This window comes from Notolepis coatsorum (assembly GCF_963971535.1).
Source record: "Notolepis coatsorum genome assembly, chromosome: 3".
In the NCBI taxonomy this organism is placed as follows: Eukaryota; Metazoa; Chordata; class Actinopteri; order Aulopiformes; family Paralepididae; genus Notolepis; species Notolepis coatsorum.
The window spans coordinates 63,685,856-63,707,083 of NC_140167.1; the positions used below are offsets into that span (position 1 = coordinate 63,685,856).

Below are 21,228 nucleotides of genomic sequence, written 5' to 3' on the forward strand. Positions count from 1 at the left end.
AAACCCAGTACCTCGCTACTAAAATCTCTGAGTTTCATCAGTCTATATCTATATCTGTCTGTCTGTCTGTCTGTCTGTCTGTCTGTCTGTCTGTCTGTCTGTCTGTCTGTCTGTCTGTCTGTCTGTCTGTCTGTCTGTCTGTCTGTCTGTCTGTCTGTCTGCTCCCCATTCTCACATTATGTATTATGTCTCAGAAATGTTTTTTTTCTTTTCTGCTGTTTGTTATCTTGTACCATTAGTGTCTTTAGCGCTCTTGTTGAGGATATTAATTTATTAGGTTGGGGAAAAAAGCCTTCCAAGCTACTGTATATTGCCTGTGCTCTTTGCGCTGATTCCCATTACTCTAATTCCTTTTTAACAAGTTCTCTTTTACTGGAGTAGCTAAATTATCTTCTCGTCGTGCAACATGATCTTTTACTTAAGTCTTCCCTAGTTATCTAGTGTAGATGTAGTGCAGGTTTAAATACAACGGGCTATCCCTATTACAATGTTAATAAGTGACTTGACCAAACCCTTTTAAAATGTAATTGCATTTTCCCTGCCTAATTACTGAATAACACATGCTCATCTTTAATTAGCATGTAATTTGCATTGTTGGCACAATGTTTTCACTGCCGTAGTTACACTATTATTACATAGACACTGACAGTGCACCTTGCTGCTAATCTCGATGGATATTGTTAATCAGTAAAAAATATGAAGCGTCCTACATTAGCATTGAGACAGCAAACTGTTTTGCATACACTTCAGAGTAATCTGAGAGGAAAAAGCTAAACGGATCCATTTTAATGATTATACTAAGCAGTCCAAAGAAAACCCTGAGAACGGGAAAAAGGAGAGAAAAAAAAACGTTTCTCTTGTTTTTTTTGCTAATGTACAGCAGCGATTGTGTAAATGTTTCTACGTGCTGTCTCTCTGTCTGTCTGTCTCTCTCTGTGTGTGTGTGTGTGTGTGTGTCTCTTGATGGACAGTTGTGGGTTTGTCATGGCCCTGATGAGCTGCTGTGCAGAGTAGCGTCTCCCCCCCTCCCCACAACACCCCCCCCCCCTCCCCGGTCAGCCTCCGTGGCCTTTGTTTTTCTTTTCTCTCTCTCTCTCCTCTCTCTCTCTCTCTATCTCTATCTCTATCTTTTCTTCCTCCTCGTTATTCGGCTACTGCCACAGAGCGGTGGCCCATAATTATGCATGAAGCTTCGTTGCCAATTAGTAGAGGCTCCCCTGTCCCTCTCGCTGAGTTCCACATGCTAATTCATTTGACATATGATGTATAAAATTCATTATGCATTCTGAGTAGTTTGCATGGCTTGCTTCATTCATAATAATAAAAAACGTATAGAAAGTTTTTTTGTGTGTGTTTTAAAGACTTGATATTTCTTTGTTTTTGTGTCCTGGTTTTTTCCGCTTTTCTTTAAACAGACCCCACTGTGCTGAGAAGAGATTAGGGAAAATGCTCTAAAGCATGATAACAAAGACATGCATATTTTAGACATCTCACTGGTAGAGATATGAAATATGTACAAATGGAATTCTCGCATCAAATGAGATAACTGAAGTCCTCGGTCAGTGGCTTATTTTCGGTGTTTATTGGCTTTCAAAATGCTTTCGGCTTTGACTCATCAGATATGTAAAAAATGAAGGGGTGGGGGGGATGGGGGGCACAACGACAGAATGCTCTAGTTTAAAAATGATCTACCCCCGGGGGGTAGCTTGGGGTGAGCGTGGGGTGGTGGGGTGGGGTGGGGGGGTCAAGTTGTGATCTTTAATAAGAATTATCCTGTGTGAATTTATGTAGTTTCAGTAACACAAAACCCTGGTAAAATAACTTAAAAAAAAAAAAGCGAGGAGGGGCCCCAGCCCCCACTTCAATCTATCATTTCCCTTGGATATATAACAAAAGGTAATTAAAACAGTTTGCTGAAGTGGTGTGATCATAAAATTGTCACCTCAGCTTACGGGAGGAAGTGCTTTAATGAGCGGGACAGTTTTATGTGGACAGTCCTTTGTACCCCTGGGCCCCTGGGCCCCGCGTCCGAGCAGGGCCACGCTCCCTCCAGGCAGAACCTCTTTAAAAAGAAGAAGGAAAAAAACACAAACCCCCACTCTCCTCAACCCTTAACCCCCCCCCCCCCCCCCCCTTTTCTCCCTCATGTTAATTCTCTCACTCTTGTGGAAAAGAAATGGCCGTCGGACACACGAGCGGCCCGGAGATGAAAAAGGCTGTTTCCTCGGGTTTTATTTGATGGCTGAGGCTTTCGGGATGTTTTTTTTCTCAGGACTGGCCCTCGCTCCGGTTAGTGGTCACTTAGCGGCCCCTGCCAGAGCACGTTTCCTTCGCTGTACTTAACCTTTGACCCCTGGGAAAAGTAAAGGTGTAATGAAATCTTCCACTGAGCCGCACTACAAGGTGCAAGCTGACTTACGGTTTGCGCGCGCGCGGAGGGGGGGGGGGGGGGGGGGGGGTCGGGTTCTGGGGGCGTTGAGATAGATTTAAGACCCATCCGGGGAATAGGAATAACAGTGTCACGCTTAACACCCAACAGGTACTTTATAGCGCAGCAAACAGGGCGGACGTGAGTACGCCATTAAAAAGGTGTAGTCAAACAGCCGCACTGCCGCAGCAGACAGATGTACAATAGGTGGAGCGGCATCTGCATGATATACAGAGGTGTGCATTTTCTTTCTTGTAACAAATATGTACAGTGCCTGTGAACGGACATTTCAAACCACTTAGCCGAAGCGGATGGAAGTACTGCCTCCGGTATTGATGATAGGGTGGCAATGTTGGACAAGCGCATGTCTTGACACATCTGTACTGATTGCATATAAGTTCTATTGTATGTTTATTGTCTTAATTCATTTCCTGTTGGCAAGCAGATTGCCCTGTCATGTTGCCCAAATGCGTTGCAGAGGGTTCCACCCACCCATAGACAAATAGGAGAAGATGTGTTGCTGTTCAGGGACAGATAACAAGATGTACTCAACCGGTTGCCAGTCTTACGTCACGTTGAATTGTAACCGGTGCATCGCGGCCTTGAAGGCCCAATTCATAATCCAAATATAAACGTAGCACCCCCACCATCCACAACTCGGAATGGAGATGATGTTTTCATTCTCTACAGAGTTGTCAATTGTATTCGCTGTAGTTTGGGTAAAAGTTGTGTTTACATTCGTGTTATCTGGTGTAAAACTGACCTATATTCTGGTTTACAAAGAGTCAATTACCGGTAAGTAAAAAGAAAAAAAAACATAATTTCCATCTACAAATCAAAACCTCATCAAAGAATGAATGTGAATATATACACCATATTTATTTGATAAAAAAAAATATATCTGTCTTTGGGCGTGATGAGGCTGCACTTGGACAGCGTTTTGACAGATCCCTACACCATGTGCGGCGAGGTGGTCTGAACAGGGGCGAGAAGGGCAGCCGGAGGAGGTGGAGTGAGTGGGCAGCGGATTAGCCAGTTCATTCTTTGAGTACACAGCACTTGTGAGAAGACGTGTGTTCAGAGCGGCAGCAGAGATCGCAGGGGCCCCCGCACACGCAGCACAGCGCGCCAGGTGATGGATGCCTCGCGCTATCGCAGGATTTGCGAAGCACAAACAGATCTGAGCAATGAACTGTGAAGAGTAGGAGTATCTCTCTGAGCTTTCCAAACTTAAAGTTTTAACGTCAACAGAGGGAGAGGGAGAGAGAGAGAGAGAGATAGAGAGAGGAGGGCTGGGAGAATTAAGTGAAACAACACAATAAGTCCCTTGAAGTTCTATTAATTTCATTACATTTGAGTAGAACATGAACCCCCATTTCCCGTTGTGTATAAGATGTTAGGAGATGGTTGCGGAGTCTGGATATCTTGATACGCCGTGGTTGGCTGCCTCTTCGCCGATCATGGGTTTGCCTCTAAAAACAAAGGATTTACAGCAACCTTGGTGTGAGAGAGTAATGAACGTGAGATCTGTGAGGGCTGACGGCTCCTCTGACAGCCAGCTTTCTATTTACATCGCCTTCACCGGTGAAGAATGAAGGATTAACAGCCAGGAGCCCAGCTTTTTAAACAAAATGCGAAGAGGAGGCAGATAACACCAAGGCTCTCTGTTAGTGATTATATATAAGCCTCCAGAAAAAAAAGGGAAAAAAAGCCCTTTTATAGTTACCCTGACCTCATATATATGCAAATGTATGAATATTATACATGTGAATTCTGCATTTGCTTGACATGGCGTAAATAGGTCTCCAGGTTACTATCTGGTCAGCATGTGAATTAGCACACGCCTGTTTGACTTGGCCTTTTCCTGAGAGTGTGACCCGATTGCGGTAAATTCTTGCGTGGACGTCAAAATATTGGCATGTTAAGAAGGTGATTGTTTCAGGCTAATGGTCACTCAGCCCCTCTCTGATTGGTGCGCTTGGCTGCACTTCCCCGGGAACCCGGCCTGCCATTGGCCCCTCGCGGATTTAGCAATATGAAAAAATTTGCATCAGGGTTCACTTTATTGTTTTCTTGTTGTCGGTTAATTCCAGTCTGCAGAGCAGCTACTGACCCGCGCCCTGGGATCTCCTCGGCGCTCCCAGCCCACTGCATGGCCAGCTCACTGGCTAATCAACACTCACTCACTCACTCACTCACTCACTCACTCACTCACTCACTCACTCACTCACTCACTCACTCACTCAAGACTCCCTCTTCTCGTACGCCATTATTCATACAATATAATATTTTAAAACACATTTTCTTAAATTTTTATATATACATATTTATCTATTTTATTACTTATAAAACCATTATTTAGTATTGAAAATAGGCCACTTCGTCGTAATGACATGATCAAATGTTTAGTAAAACCAGTGAGTGAAATGAAAACAGACTTTTGATTGATTGACTCGTTTTTTTTGCTCTTTATTGAGCCCAACGAAGTTAATCAGTCTTTTACGGGACTTTGTCTGTACCTGCATCTCTATGCTAAGCAGACCTAATCTGCAGTCATTATGCAAGGAATGTTCATGTTAACAAAACTAAACAAAACTAAACAAAACTAAACAAAACAAAAGCAAAAAAAAGCCTCAACTAAATAATAAATCGGTACCTTGCCTCAGCGCTGCACCACATCTTTACTATTTGATTGCATAACATTAAATCAACTGAGCTCCCGCAACCTTCAAGCCAAAATGAGAAATGTTGGCCGGCGTCCACCCGCAAAACCGAGTGTACTTGGCCAAGAATATGTCAGCCTTATAAAGCAAACCATGCCACAGATGCTTTTAGCTTATGGTGAGTGTACTCGGTGATTAGCTCTTTACACAAACACTGCGGTATCAATTATTCTGAAACTTGTTAATGAATATATTTATTTTACATTAATTAGATAAGGATTTTTTTTATTATTATTAATTCTTTTTTAAATATCTAAAGGATAAAAGGAGGAGGAGTGGAAGGAATGCAGAGTTTATAAAACCATTGACCATATTTACACGGCAGCCATTTTGCTCTTATCTCAATGCTCAGGGTGGGATTTCTTTCCCTGAGGGTGGAAGGGAATCCCAACCTGAGCATGACTGACATAAGAGTCAAATGGCCGCTGAGTGAATATTTTATTAGATTAGATTAGGTTCAAATGTATTATCATTGTACAGCAAAAGTACAGTACAACTAAACAAAAAGTGCAAGGTAACAGTAAAGCACAACAATATACAGTGTAACAAGTTATTAAATGGAATATATAACAAAGATACTGAGTAAATAAGTTAATCTGATGTATGTACAGTATTATTATGTACAGTGATACAAGTATAAATATACTATGGTAGTAAGCCATACTGAGTAAATTATGTTCATCTGATGTATGTACAGTATTATATACAGTGATACAAGTATAAATAATATACTATGGTAGTAAGCCATACTGAGGCGGTATTGGATATATATAGATGTAGATAGTATATACAGTGTGTGGTATCTATACAGGTATGTAAACGGGAATATATGCAGATATATTCATACGGTTATAGATAGATATATAACGTATATATAGTGTTAACTTATTGTACATGGCTATATGGGTAGACTATAGGTTGAGGTAGGTAGTTATGATTACAGTGTAAGGCAGTAGATATAGATATAGATTGAGTATAGATTGAATATGGTCAATTGACTCCTTTCTCATCCATCCTTTCTCAAGCGTTTTCTTTTTTCTTTCTTTAAATCTTTTTATTATTATTTTTTTTTTTATCCATTTTCCCCTGCCGTGCACTCCCTCCCTCCCGGCTCCTACAGCCAGACAGGACAGGAATGTGTAGAATGCACAGAGCCCTGGGTACGAAGAATGTCAAGTAGATACCATTTATCACTGTGCTCACTGTGGTTCCCTGCAGTATACTCCAGTAAGCATCGACCAGGGGAAGGCTGCGCAAAGCGGGGCACGTGTGTGTGGGGCCAAATGTGGCCCCTCCACAGACCGATTCTGTCCAACGTGTTCCAAAAAGTGTCAAGCATTTTGTATTTGATCTATTATTTTGATTTAAGACGCCGTCGATAAGTGGCTCATTTCAAACCTCATGACTAAGCATCTTGTTCTTATGATTTTTTATTTTGATTTGATTGCTTCTATTTTCATGTGTCCAGCCCATATGGACTTAAAAGACACTGTACACAATGATCAAACATTAAATTAAATACATATGCATCATGTAACATCTGGCATCTTGCATATATAAAACCTAATAAGCGATTTATTTTTGTTACATTTGTGAATAATCAAGGTCTAATGGAATAATACGTGGCCCGCGGCCCACGGCCCACTGACCATGTTAACCCTGTCCCTCCAGGCCAAGAAGTTACACCCGCTGTGAAAACTAATAAAAAGTTAAATACATGAGTGTCGAATAAAAACGTTTCTCTTAATTCCTGAAAAATGTCTTTGTCAGAGATAAAAGATTTCGTGACTATTGCGCTACACGTCCCCGCAATGACTCGGCTATTTATTTACAATGCACATTTTCACGGTTCTGCAGATGTAATATGCTGAGTCTATGTAAAGTAGTTCATTCTGTTCTTTGTACTGTATAGTAAGTAGGCCTATATAGTAATTTAAGAACATCAACGGCAGTAGCCAACCTATGGTTAAAGCCTACTACACTACATCCTGTTTGGATTTTGGATTATGATGATGAAGGTGGTGATTATGATGATGATGATGAAGGTGGTGATGATGAGGATGACAATGACGACAATATTGAACATTGTATTACTCTGCACCTGCTCATGTGTGTGTGTGTATGCTATGTACCTGTTATTTACTGTGTATATATATATATATATATATATATATATATATATATATATATTATATGATTTGTACCTATTATGTACTGTGTATATGTATATATATTTATCTGATATGATATTTTGTTTTTTTGCAGTTACCTCCCTTGGTTTGAGATCTACTACAAGCTGCTAAACACCCTGGCAGACTATTTAACTAAACAGCAGGTAATCACATCCATTATGCATTAACATGTAGACTATCATGTTATAGAGTACGGCAGAGATGGAAAGAGTTTTTATTCATTTAAAAATACATTTAAATCTCTGGGTACTTTTAAAAGCCTGTACGTTTACTTCTGATTTATTTTTATATATTTATTTGACTCCTAGTTTTACTTGAGTTCTATTCGAGGTCATAACATTTTGGACTTAACTCATAACTGATACTAATCTTGATAGGGTTGAAAAGGGACCACCCACAAACAAAAACTACTTTTTTTATGATTTGTGTTAGAAAATAGTATTGTATTTAAGTCCTTTTGCCACGAGTTAAAGCATGCAACTGTTTAATAACTTTTCTGGACAAAATGTTTAATGTTTACTTCAATTTACTTTAATTCTACTGCAGTAACAGTACTTCTACTAGAGTTATATTTTTCAATATTCATTCCATCTCTGTTATAGCATAGTGAAGTGTATTGTGCTACAGGTATAGTGTTTCACACAGACATACTGTAAAAACCAGGGTGACATATTACAAGCAAATGTCATGGTATCAACAGTATTTAAATCAGTGTTTCTCAAAGTGTCTGTCAAAATTATTCTCTGAACATAATCATATCGGGGACCATGCTGGAAATAAGTGTTGTCACTTTTGCATCTCATCCCTTGGATTTGTTGTCTTTGTATCCATAAATAAAATCAATCAATCAATATGAAGCCAAAGGACAAGTCCATTGAAGAATAGACATGTTGAATAAAACACAGTGCAGTCATTTAGCCACCGAAAAGCAGGATAAATCTTGTCCTAGTAGCTTATATACAATTATCTGCCAAATCAGTAGGGATGGGTACCTTTCACATTTGAACCGATACCCAGTGGTGCAGTGCTGGTATAACTCGGTATAACGGCGTTATACCTCGGTCACTGAGGCTGAAGTACGCGCAATCGCTTTTTACATGACATTATCCAACCGGACTCCCGGAGAAGCATGCAGCTGCAGAGCCGCAGAGCCAGCGGCGCTCTCTGGGCCGCGCGCTGACGGCCGCGCTGTGAGGCAATAGTATCCAGCTGCAGGACGAGAGCAGCCAAAAAAAACTGTGCATGCGCGCGCACGCGCGTGGAGCGTTTGACCTACTGTCAATTTGCCACTGCACCACTGCCGATACCGGTACCTGTGAATCGATACCGGTACCCAACGGTACCTTTTTTCGGTACTTTAGTCTCAAGAAAAGAAAAAAGTAAAAAAAGGTAAAAAAAAAGAAAATGAATAAAATATTTTCTTTTTTTTTTTTTTTAATTTTTTTTTGGTTTCTCACTTGATTCGATACTCGGTAGTACCGACGTGTTTCGGTTCGGTACCTCAAAAGTACCGAATTCGGTACCCATCCCTACAAATCAGTTTTGGGTGGTAGGAATATTTATTCTGAAAAGGTGGCTCCCTGTTTGCAAAACCACTGATTTAACTAATGCCAGCTAATGCTATGCAGTACAGTAGAAATATGTATAAATTACATTCTTTACAGATGCAATAAATTGGAACAACCTATAGACTTGAGAGCGCCAATCCTGTTTTAAACCCGGCACTGTGGTGAGATATTTGAGTAAATCATGAAATAAATTGTACGGCACCAATAATGTCAGGTTGACTGAGAAGCAAGAACATACCCAGTTTTCTCTCTCCGTTTGAACTCAGCGCTGTGTTGAGACTATGCTGTTGTTCTCTCTCTCTCTATCTGCTCTCTCTCTCTCCCTCTCTTTCTTTCTCTCTCTCTGCGTGCTGCTGCTGTTGTCTTTTGTTTGCTAGTTATGATTTTGTCGTCTTGGGCTCGACTTGGCTCTGGTTTGTTAACCGCAGCGATGTTGACATTTCACAGACCAAACGCACATCTGACACTGGAAGTTATTCCTGATGATTTACTGGCAAGCAAATCGTTTAGGAAACACAGACAGACACACTTGTACACACACACACACACACACACACACTCACACTGCACACTCATACGTGCGGAAACACACACATACACAAAAACATGCACACTTTACAAAATCACAAAACAAATCGTTTAGGAAAAATACAAGCGTGACACACACACACTTCTCAAATAACACAAAAGTATTTCCCCCTGACTATTCAGTGCATTGTACTAGTGATGGGAGGAGAAGTGTAAGATATGAAAGAAACCAGAGAGATGTGAAGCTACTAGCACAGACTAGAGATGATGTTACCATGTTTAGACTGGAGAGGGAGGGGGGTAGAGAGAGGGGGATATACAGAGGGGAGAGGGAGAGAAATAGAGAGCGGGAGGGAGAGAAATAGAGAGTGGGAGGGAGAGAGGTGCCAGACGGAGGGGAAAGGGAAAGAGAGACAGAGGGAAGGGGAGAGACGGATGAGAGAGAGACAGATGGGAGAGAGAGAGATGAGCAAGAGTGAGAGATAGATAGAGAGAGAGGTGTGAGGAGCCTTGTGGACTGCTACAGCACTACAGTACTTGTCATGTTGTCCCTGCTTTTCCCAATGTGCTGAAAGAGGGGTGGACAGGCAGACACACACACACAGCTTTGTCATTGCGCAGAGAAAGAGACAGACAGACAGACAGACAGACAGACAGACAGACAGACAGACAGACAGACAGACAGACAGACAGAGAGATGCAGAAGGGCAGAAAGAACAGACAGAGAGAAAAAGAGAAACAGAAGCGTAGACAGAGATGGCTGGCTGGGTGAAACCCTGGGTGTTGGTGTGCATGATTCAGTTTGCGTTTCCTCCACTGTCCATTCGTTCCACGCCAGAGAGAGAGAGAGAGAGAGGGGGGGGGGGGGGGGGGGGTGTTGACAGACGAGGGGAGATGGAGGAGCGATGAGGGTTTAAGGCCCAGGCTAAATTAACTGTTTCTCCAGCCTTGCTTGTTGACCATGCATGTGAGCATTTAGCCTATCATGACAGGATGCTGTTCAATCACACTCCTATCTCACTGTCTCTCTCTCTCTCTCTCTCTCTCTCCCTCTCTGTCTTTCCCTATCTCTGTCCATCTCTCTCTCTCTCTCTCCCTCCCTCTCTCTGTCTCTCTCTCTTTCTTTCTTCCTTCCTTTCTTTCTCTCTCTCTCACTGTCCATCTCTCTCCCTCTCTGTCTCTCTCTCCCTATCTCTGTCCATCTATCGCTCACTGTCTTTCTCTCTCCCTCTCTGTCTCCCTATCTCTGTCCATCTCTCTCTCTCTCTGTCCCTGCCCCCTTCCCCCCTCTCCCTCACTTTGTCTCACTCTTTTACCTCCTCCCTCTTCTCTTTCTCTGTCCCCCTCTTCTCTTCCTCTGTCTATTTCTTTATCTTCCCTCTATCTATCTCCTTCGTCTCCGTCTTTCTCTCCATCTCTTCTCCCACTCACTTTCCCCTCTGCTGCACACACACACACACACACACACACACACACACACACACACACACACACACACACACACACACACACACACACACACACACACACACACACACACACACACACACACACACACACATTCACAGGCATGTACACAAACACAACATAACCTAACTTATTTCACACACAAAAATCTGACAACAAAAGGACATAAAACCAACCTTGCTTCAGGATCTATATGTACATTTAGTTAGTTAGTTAGTTAGTTTAACTACGTGTGGTTAGCCCTCGTCCTGCAGCCTGCACCGCTCTAACGCACCAGATCCAGAGAGGTCTGGGAGAGTAAATAGCAGTCGTGTCGCCGAGCCTCGTAAACGCCAGATGAATAATCTCGGGGGCCTGTTCTGTGACCGACCCGCCTCTCTCATGGCTCCTTAAAGCCCCCTGTCTTAGGAGCCCCCCACCCCACCCTCACCTCACCCCCTCTGCTTAATTACCGCCAGCCAGTGTTGGGTCATAAATCAAGTCTGTGTGGATAATAAGCGCCTGTAGCGGCCCCTCTGCCGTCTCTTAACCTCACCACCACCACCACCATCGCCACCACCACCACCACCACCACCACCACCACCACCGCTCGTTAAACGTGCCAGTCGGAAGTTTTGGATCCTTCTGGCTCCGCTGTGGAGTCGCCCCATGGTCTGCCGGAGAAACGGCTCTCAACTCAGGCCGTCGGGTTGACACTTCATTCTTAACCATAAAAAAAAGATTGCTGGGGTGGCTAGGTGGCTCAGTGGGCAAGGCGCTCGCCACCAACGCAGGAGATGCTGGGTTCGAGCCCAGCTCTCTGCGTTGCTACCAGCTTGGCTGGTCGTTCATACTAATACAATTGGCAGTATTAGGGGGTGGGAAGCTGGTGGGTGGGGATCGGACGTTGTGGACAGCGACTCCTACAGGTCGGTTGGTGCGCCTGCGCAGTAGAATCAGGAAGCGACGAGGGCGGCGTGTCCCTCCCACGCAGACCCTCGCCGCTGAGAGATCGCACTGTGCAGGTGAAAAGATGCGACGGCTGCCTCCTCGAGTACCGGAGGGGACACGTGATGCAAGGCTTCGTCCACATTGCAGCCGGCTTGTGGGAGGCATGGCCTAACAACGTTCGAGACAGGGGAGGGTAGAATTGGACAATGCGAAATTGGGGACGGGAGAAAAATAGAAAAATGGGGAGAAAAAGTAGATTAAAAAAAATATATATATTGCTAAAGTATTTTGTGTGTGTGTTTCTTCTTCCCCAGGAAAATGACTTGAATGACATGCTGAACTCCCTGTACGATCTGCCCGTGCCAAAGCCCCACACGCCAGTCAACCTGAGTGTGGTACGTGTACAACTTTTAACTTCCATCTTCTGGTTTGTCTGAACCCTGAAGCCAAAGTCTCACAGTCTTAAAAAAACAAAACAAGAAACAATGAAATTGTTATTTTCGGCTCTTGCCATCACGCAGTACTGTGTCTGTATCCGATACTGGGTTCATTTACTGTATGGAGAGAGAGAGGGAGGGAGGAAGAAACGAATGAGAGAGGGAGGGAGAGAGAGAGAGAGAGGTGGAGAGCCGCAGCAGTGAAAGAGCGGTGAGTCTCATGACGTCAGACACTATGGATACCATATTGTTCTAGAATAATGATCATCTTGTGAATGAATGAATGAAAACTTTATTTAACAGATTGCAGAATGGGTACAATACAGTACGGCTCAATACATACAATTGTTAAGGGGATGCAGACCTGAGAAAGACGTTTGTCTTGTTTCCATCAGGGTCCCCCATTTTCAATTCATATAGACATTTATGACATACACAACATACATGACATTTATGGCATAGGGACATATAGGTATTTAGTACTGATACATTTGTGACATAACGGTATTCAAATATACAGTACTGTTACCCCTAGATCCTGACAGAGTATATACATATGATGGGGAGGGGACTGTACATTAGGAGGGGGTGGGTGGGTGGGAGGGAAATATACATACGGCGGGGAGGGAATATATACATGCGGTGGTGAGGAGACTGTCTATTAGGAGGTGGTGGGGGTTTTGGGCATTTACGGTGGCCAGTTTCGAATTGCAGCCTCCCGTAGGTGCTCTTTAAGAGCGGTTTTGAATGTGGGCAGGGATTCACATTCCTTTACAGCTTTGGGTAGGGCGTTCCACATTGTTGTGGCATAATTGCGAAACGTGTTTAGTCCCTTGTTTGAGCCGAATCTGGGTTTAACATGATTTGTTGAGCTTCCTCTGGTGTAGTGGTTGTGGTATTCACTGACCTTTGGGAAGTATTTTGACATGTACATGGGCACCCCGGTCGTATAGTGTATCTTGTAGACCAGGCCCATTGCAAGTTGCTGTACTCTGTCGTCTACTCTAAGCCATCCTAGGTTGGCAAAGTGGGCAGGGGTGAGGTGGGTTCTGGGGTTCAGGTCAAGTAGTAGTCTGACCAGTTTGTTTTGTGATGTTTGTAATTTTGTTTTAAGCGCCTTTGAGGTGCTTTGGTACCATGAGGTGCACGCATAGTCATAGTACCCTTGAATGAGTGCTCCTGCCAGAGTCTTCAGGGTATTCTTGTTTACCAGAGAGGAGATCCGGTACAAGAATCTAGTTTGTTGGTTGACTTTTTTTATTACATTGGATGCCATTTTGAGGTTAGAGTATGGGCCGGGCGGTACGTCACTGAAATGCTCCATTGTAAAATGTAATGGACGTGTCTGTCTGCTCTCTGGATGTTCACCTTATTTGTTCGCGTTTGGTTCGACATGTCAGAGAGCCAGAGAGCGGTCTCCATGTGTAGGTACTAAATAATGTGTCTAAAGGAGCCCTGGAGCCCTGTAGCAGCCTTGTAGCAGCCTTGTAGCAGCCCTGTAGGAGCCCTGTAGCAGCCTTGTAGGAGCCTTGTAGCAGCCTTGTAGCAGCCCTGTAGCAGCCTTGTAGGAGCCTTGTAGCAGCCTTGTAGCAGCCTTGTAGCAGCCTTGTAGCAGCCTTGTAGGAGCCTTGTAGGAGCCTTGTAGCAGCCTTGTAGGAGCCTTGTAGGAGCCCTGTAGGAGCCTTGTAGGAGCCCTGTAGGAGCCCTGTAGCGGCCTTGTAGGAGCCTTGTAGGAGCCTTGTAGGAGCCCTGTAGGAGCCTTGTAGGAGCCTTGTAGCAGCCCTGTAGGAGCCTTGTAGGAGCCTTGTAGGAGCCCTGTAGGGGCCCTGTAGCAGCCCTGTAGGAGCCCTGTAGGAGCCTTGTAGGAGCCTTGTAGCAGCCTTGTAGGAGCCTTGTAGGAGCCCTGTAGGAGCCTTGTAGGAGCCTTGTAGGAGCCTTGTAGGAGCCTTGTAGGAGCCTTGTAGGAGCCTTGTAGGAGCCCTGTAGGAGCCTTGTAGGAGCCTTGTAGGAGCCTTGTAGGAGCCCTGTAGGAGCCTTGTAGGAGCCTTGTAGGAGCCCTGTAGGGGCCCTGTAGGAGCCTTGTAGGAGCCCTGTAGGAGCCTTGTAGGAGCCTTGTAGCAGCCTTGTAGGAGCCTTGTAGGAGCTTTGTAGGAGCCCTGTAGGAGCCTTGTAGGAGCCTTGTAGGAGCCTTGTAGGAGCCCTGTAGGAGCCTTGTAGGAGCCTTGTAGGAGCCTTGTAGGAGCCTTGTAGGAGCCCTGTAGGGGCCCTGTAGCAGCCTTGTAGGAGCCTTGTAGGAGCCTTGTAGGAGCCTTGTAGGAGCCCTGTAGGAGCCTTGTAGGAGCCCTGTAGGGGCCCTGTAGGAGCCTTGTAGGAGCCTTGTAGGAGCCTTGTAGGAGCCTTGTAGGAGCCCTGTAGGGGCCCTGTAGCGGCCCTGTAGGAGCCCTGTAGGAGCCTTGTAGGAGCCTTGTAGCAGCCTTGTAGGAGCCTTGTAGGAGCCCTGTAGGAGCCTTGTAGGAGCCTTGTAGGAGCCCTGTAGGAGCCTGTAGGGGCCCTGTAGCAGCCTTGTAGGAGCCTTGTAGGAGCCTTGTAGGAGCCCTGTAGGAGCCTTGTAGGAGCCCTGTAGGGGCCCTGTAGGAGCCTTGTAGGAGCCTTGTAGGAGCCTTGTAGGAGCCTTGTAGGAGCCCTGTAGCAGCCCTGTAGGAGCCCTGTAGGAGCCTTGTAGGAGCCTTGTAGCAGCCTTGTAGGAGCCCTGTAGGAGCCTTGTAGGAGCCTTGTAGGAGCCTTGTAGGAGCCTTGTAGGAGCCCTGTAGGAGCCTTGTAGGAGCCCTGTAGGAGCCCTGTAGCAGCCTTGTAGCAGCCTTGTAGGAGCCTTGTAGGAGCCCTGTAGCAGCCTTGTAGGAGCCTTGTAGGAGCCCTGTAGGAGCCTTGTAGGAGCCCTGTAGGAGCCTTGTAGGAGCCTTGTAGGAGCCCTGTAGGAGCCCTGTAGGAGCCTTGTAGGAGCCTTGTAGGAGCCTTGTAGGAGCCTTGTAGGAGCCTTGTAGGAGCCCTGTAGGAGCCTTGTAGGAGCCTTGTAGGAGCCCTGTAGCAGCCCTGTAGGAGCCTTGTAGGAGCCCCGTAGGAGCCTTGTAGGAGCCCTGTAGGAGCCTTGTAGGAGCCTTGTAGGAGCCCTGTAGGAGCCTTGTAGCAGCCTTGTAGGAGCCCTGTAGGAGCCTTGTAGGAGCCTTGTAGGAGCCCTGTAGGAGCCTTGTAGGAGCCTTGTAGGAGCTTTGTAGGAGCCCTGTAGGAGCCCTGTAGGAGCCTTGTAGGAGCCTTGTAGGAGCTTTGTAGGAGCCCTGTAGGAGCCCTGTAGGAGCCTTGTAGGAGCTTTGTAGGAGCCCTGTAGGAGCCTTGTAGGAGCCTTGTAGGAGCTTTGTAGGAGCCTTGTAGGAGCCTTGTAGGAGCTTTGTAGGAGCCTTGTAGGAGCCTTGTAGGAGCCTTGTAGGAGCCTTGTAGGAGCCTTGTAGGAGCCCTGTAGGAGCCTTGTAGGAGCTTTGTAGGAGCCTTGTAGGAGCCTTGTAGGAGCCTTGTAGGAGCCCTGTAGGAGCCCTGTAGGAGCCTTGTAGGAGCCTTGTAGGAGCTTTGTAGGAGCCTTGTAGGAGCCTTGTAGGAGCCCTGTAGGAGCCCTGTAGGAGCCTTGTAGGAGCCTTGTAGGAGCCTTGTAGGAGCCCTGTAGGAGCCTTGTAGCAGCCTTGTAGCAGCCTTGTAGGAGCCCTGTAGGAGCCTTGTAGGAGCCCTGTAGGAGCCCTGTAGGAGCCTTGTAGGAGCCTTGTAGGAGCCTTGTAGGAGCCCTGTAGGAGCCCTGTAGGAGCCTTGTAGGAGCCCTGTAGGAGCCTTGTAGGAGCCCTGTAGGAGCCTTGTAGGAGCCTTGTAGGAGCCCTGTAGGGGCCCTGTAGGAGCCTTGTAGGAGCCTTGTAGGAGTCCTGTAGGAGCCTTGTAGGAGCCCTGTAGGAGCCTTGTAGCAGCCTTGTAGGAGCCTTGTAGGAGCCTTGTAGCAGCCTTGTAGGAGCCTTGTAGGAGCCCTGTAGGAGCCCTGTAGGAGCCCTGTAGGAGCCTTGTAGGAGCCCTGTAGGAGCCCTGTAGGAGCCCTGTAGGAGCCTTGTAGCAGCCTTGTAGGAGCCTTGTAGGAGCCTTGTAGGAGCCCTGTAGGAGCCCTGTAGGAGCCTTGTAGGAGCCTTGTAGGAGCCCTGTAGGAGCCTTGTAGGAGCCTTGTAGGAGCCCTGTAGGAGCCCTGTAGGAGCCCTGTAGGAGCCCTGTAGGAGCCTTGTAGCAGCCTTGTAGGAGCCCTGTAGGAGCCTTGTAGGAGCCCTGTAGGAGCCTTGTAGCAGCCTTGTAGGAGCCCTGTAGGAGCCTTGTAGGAGCCCTGTAGGAGCCCTGTAGGAGCCTTGTAGGAGCCTTGTAGGAGCCTTGTAGGAGCCCTGTAGGAGCCCTGTAGGAGCCTTGTAGGAGCCTTGTAGCAGCCTTGTAGGAGCCTTGTAGGAGCCTTGTAGGAGCCCTGTAGGAGCCTTGTAGGAGCCTTGTAGGAGCCCTGTAGGAGCCTTGTAGGAGCCTTGTAGGAGCCTTGTAGGAGCCTTGTAGGAGCCTTGTAGGAGCCTTGTAGGAGCCCTGTAGGGGCCCTGTAGCAGCCTTGTAGGAGCCTTGTAGGAGCCTTGTAGGAGCCTTGTAGGAGCCCTGTAGGAGCCTTGTAGGAGCCCTGTAGGGGCCCTGTAGGAGCCTTGTAGGAGCCTTGTAGGAGCCTTGTAGGAGCCCTGTAGGAGCCCTGTAGGGGCCCTGTAGCAGCCCTGTAGGAGCCCTGTAGGAGCCTTGTAGGAGCCTTGTAGCAGCCTTGTAGGAGCCTTGTAGGAGCCCTGTAGGAGCCTTGTAGGAGCCTTGTAGGAGCCCTGTAGGAGCCTGTAGGGGCCCTGTAGCAGCCTTGTAGGAGCCTTGTAGGAGCCTTGTAGGAGCCTTGTAGGAGCCCTGTAGGAGCCTTGTAGGAGCCCTGTAGGGGCCCTGTAGGAGCCTTGTAGGAGCCTTGTAGGAGCCTTGTAGGAGCCTTGTAGGAGCCCTGTAGGGGCCCTGTAGCAGCCCTGTAGGAGCCCTGTAGGAGCCTTGTAGGAGCCCTGTAGGAGCCTTGTAGCAGCCTTGTAGGAGCCCTGTAGGAGCCTTGTAGCAGCCTTGTAGGAGCCCTGTAGGAGCCTTGTAGGAGCCTTGTAGGAGCCTTGTAGGAGCCTTGTAGGAGCCCTGTAGGAGCCTTGTAGGAGCCCTGTAGGAGCCCTGTAGCAGCCTTGTAGCAGCCTTGTAGGAGCCTTGTAGGAGCCCTGTAGCAGCCTTGTAGGAGCCTTGTAGGAGCCCTGTAGGAGCCTTGTAGGAGCCCTGTAGGAGCCTTGTAGGAGCCCTGTAGGAGCCTTGTAGGAGCCCTGTAGGAGCCCTGTAGGAGCCTTGTAGGAGCCTTGTAGGAGCCTTGTAGGAGCCTTGTAGGAGCCCTGTAGGAGCCTTGTAGGAGCCTTGTAGGAGCCCTGTAGCAGCCCTGTAGGAGCCCTGTAGGAGCCTTGTAGGAGCCTTGTAGGAGCCCTGTAGGAGCCTTGTAGCAGCCTTGTAGGAGCCCTGTAGGAGCCTTGTAGGAGCCTTGTAGGAGCCCTGTAGGAGCCTTGTAGGAGCCTTGTAGGAGCCCTGTAGGAGCCCTGTAGGAGCCTTGTAGGAGCCCTGTAGGAGCCCTGTAGGAGCCCTGTAGGGAGCCTTGTAGGAGCCTTGTAGGAGCCTTGTAGGAGCCCTGTAGGAGCCTTGTAGGAGCCTTGTAGGAGCCCTGTAGGAGCCTTGTAGGAGCCTTGTAGGAGCCTTGTAGGAGCCCTGTAGGAGCCCTGTAGGAGCCCTGTAGGAGCCCTGTAGGAGCCTTGTAGGAGCCCTGTAGGAGCCCTGTAGGAGCCTTGTAGCAGCCTTGTAGGAGCCCTGTAGGAGCCTTGTAGGAGCCTGTAGGAGCCTTGTAGCAGCCTTGTAGGAGCCCTGTAGGAGCCTTGTAGGAGCCCTGTAGGAGCCCTGTAGGAGCCTTGTAGGAGCCTTGTAGGAGCCTTGTAGGAGCCTTGTAGGAGCCCTGTAGGAGCCTTGTAGGAGCCTTGTAGGAGCCTTGTAGGAGCCCTGTAGGAGCCTTGTAGGAGCCCTGTAGGAGCCCTGTAGGAGCCTTGTAGGAGCCTTGTAGGAGCCTTGTAGGAGCCCTGTAGGAGCCTTGTAGGAGCCCTGTAGGAGCCCTGTAGGAGCCCTGTAGGAGCCCTGTAGGAGCCTTGTAGGAGCCCTGTAGGAGCCTTGTAGGAGCCTTGTAGGAGCCCTGTAGGAGCCTTGTAGGAGCCTTGTAGGAGCCTTGTAGGAGCCCTGTAGGAGCCCTGTAGGAGCCTTGTAGCAGCCTTGTAGGAGCCCTGTAGGAGCCTTGTAGGAGCCCTGTAGGAGCCTTGTAGCAGCCTTGTAGGAGCCCTGTAGGAGCCTTGTAGGAGCCCTGTAGGAGCCCTGTAGGAGCCTTGTAGGAGCCTTGTAGGAGCCTTGTAGGAGCCTTGTAGGAGCCCTGTAGGAGCCTTGTAGGAGCCTTGTAGGAGCCTTGTAGGAGCCCTGTAGGAGCCTTGTAGGAGCCCTGTAGGAGCCCTGTAGGAGCCTTGTAGGAGCCTTGTAGGAGCCTTGTAGGAGCCCTGTAGGAGCCTTGTAGGAGCCCTGTAGGAGCCCTGTAGGAGCCCTGTAGGAGCCCTGTAGGAGCCTTGTAGGAGCCCTGTAGGAGCCTTGTAGGAGCCTTGTAGGAGCCTTGTAGGAGCCCTGTAGGAGCCTTGTAGGAGCCTTGTAGGAGCCCTGTAGGGGCCCTGTAGTAGCCTTGTAGGAGCCTTGTAGGAGCCCTGTAGGAGCCTTGTAGGAGCCTTGTAGGAGCCTTGTAGGAGCCTTGTAGGAGCCTTGTAGGAGCCTTGTAGGAGCCCTGTAGGAGCCTTGTAGGAGCCCTGTAGGAGCCTTGTAGCAGCCTTGTAGGAGCCTTGTAGGAGCCTTGTAGGAGCCTTGTAGCAGCCTTGTAGGAGCCTTGTAGGAGCCCTGTAGGAGCCCTGTAGGAGCCTTGTAGGAGCCCTGTAGGAGCCCTGTAGGAGCCCTGTAGGAGCCTTGTAGGAGCCTTGTAGGAGCCTTGTAGGAGCCCTGTAGGGGCCCTGTAGGAGCCTTGTAGGAGCCTTGTAGGAGCCTTGTAGGAGCCCTGTAGGAGCCCTGTAGGGGCCCTGTAGCAGCCTTGTAGGAGCCTTGTAGGAGCCCTGTAGGAGCCCTGTAGGAGCCTTGTAGGAACCTTGTAGAAGCCTTGTAGGAGTCCTGTAGGAGCCTTGTAGGAGCCCTGTAGGAGCCTTGTAGGAGCCTTGTAGGAGCCTTGTAGGAGCCCTGTAGGAGCCCTGTAGGAGCCTTGTAGGAGCCTTGTAGGAGTCCTGTAGGAGCCCTGTAGGAGCCTTGTAGGAGCCTTGTAGGAGCCCTGTAGGAGCCTTGTAGCAGCCTTGTAGGAGCCTTGTAGGAGTCCTGTAGGAGCCCTGTAGGAGCCTTGTAGGAGCCTTGTAGGAGCCCTGTAGGAGCCTTGTAGGAGCCTTGTAGGAGCCTTGTAGGAGCCTTGTAGGAGCCTTGTAGCAGCCTTGTAGGGGCCCTGTAGGAGCCTTGTAGGAGCCTTGTAGCAGCCTTGTAGCAGCCTTGTAGGAGCCCTGTAGGAGCCCTGTAGGAGCCCGGTAGGAGCCTTGTAGCAGCCTTGTAGGAGCCTTGTAGGAGCCCTGTAGGAGCCTTGTAGGAGCCCTGTAGGAGCCCTGTAGGAGCCTTGTAGCAGCCTTGTAGGAGCCTTGTAGGAGCCTTGTAGGAGCCTTGTAGCAGCCTTGTAGGAGCCTTGTAGGAGCCTTGTAGGAGCCTTGTAGGAGCCTTGTAGGAGCCTTGTAGCAGCCTTGTAGCAGCCTTGTAGCAGCCCTGTAGGAGCCCTGTAGGAGCCTTGTAGCAGCCTTGTAGGAGCCTTGTAGGAGCCCTGTAGCAGCCTTGTAGCAGCCTTGTAGGAGCCTTGTAGCAGCCCTGTAGGAGCCCTGTAGGAGCCTTGTAGCAGCCTTGTAGGAGCCTTGTAGGAGCCTTGTAGCAGCCTTGTAGGAGCCTTGTAGGAGCCCTGTAGCAGCCTTGTAGGAGCCTTGTAGGAGCCCTGTAGGAGCCTTGTAGGAGCCCTGTAGCAGCCTTGTAGGAGCCTTGTAGGAGCCCTGTAGCAGCCTTGTAGGAGCCTTGTAGGAGCCCTGTAGCAGCCTTGTAGGAGCCTTGTAGGAGCCCTGTAGCAGCCTTGTAGGAGCCTTGTAGCAGCCTTGTAGGAGCCCTGTAGCAGCCTTGTAGGAGCCCTGTAGCAGCCTTGTAGGAGCCTTGTAGGAGCCTTGTAGGAGCTTTGTAGGAGCCTTGTGCACAAAGGCATGTGTTGGAATAACACAGGATGTGTTTTACACCTCTTCAAACTATATCTGGAAGAAAAAACCCTCTTACTGTCTTTAGTTTTTACTATTATGCACCTTACTACTATACTTATACTACTACCTATCATGCAAAATTATGTCTATTCTACTATGTACTCGGAGTGTAATACTCTACACTATTTGACGAACAATGCCACTGCCTTAGCTGCCAGAAATGTACCCCTCCTGCTGACACGTTGTTCACACGTTGTTAGTCGCTTTGGATAAAAGCTAAATTACTAAATGTAAATGTAAATGTTTCACCCAGCCAGCCATCTGTAAATGTAAATTTGTCCTAACTAAACAAATACAGACGTGTTGCTTTTCGACACACCCATAACACACCGTGTTTAGTGTGTTTAGTTAGGGAGGACACATCTTGGGTTACTTGCAACGCGTCACTTTTAAGGGTGGGTTAAGGTGGAAGAAAGGCACAGGAGGTGAGAAGGGTCAAGGGCCGACACTTTGTTTGGAAACC

General features: G+C 48.0%; 1 protein-coding gene across 1 annotated transcript in view; it reads left to right on the top strand.

Moving 5' to 3' along the window:
- dennd1b (DENN/MADD domain containing 1B) overlaps window positions 1-21,228 on the top strand; it is a 467,783-nt gene that overhangs the window by 241,350 nt on the left and 205,205 nt on the right. Inside the window, exons 6-7 of the mRNA XM_084311228.1 lie at window positions 7,417-7,486; window positions 12,151-12,231. Coding sequence (XP_084167354.1) covers window positions 7,417-7,486; window positions 12,151-12,231 — 151 coding nt within the window. The remainder of the gene's footprint in view (window positions 1-7,416; window positions 7,487-12,150; window positions 12,232-21,228) is intronic.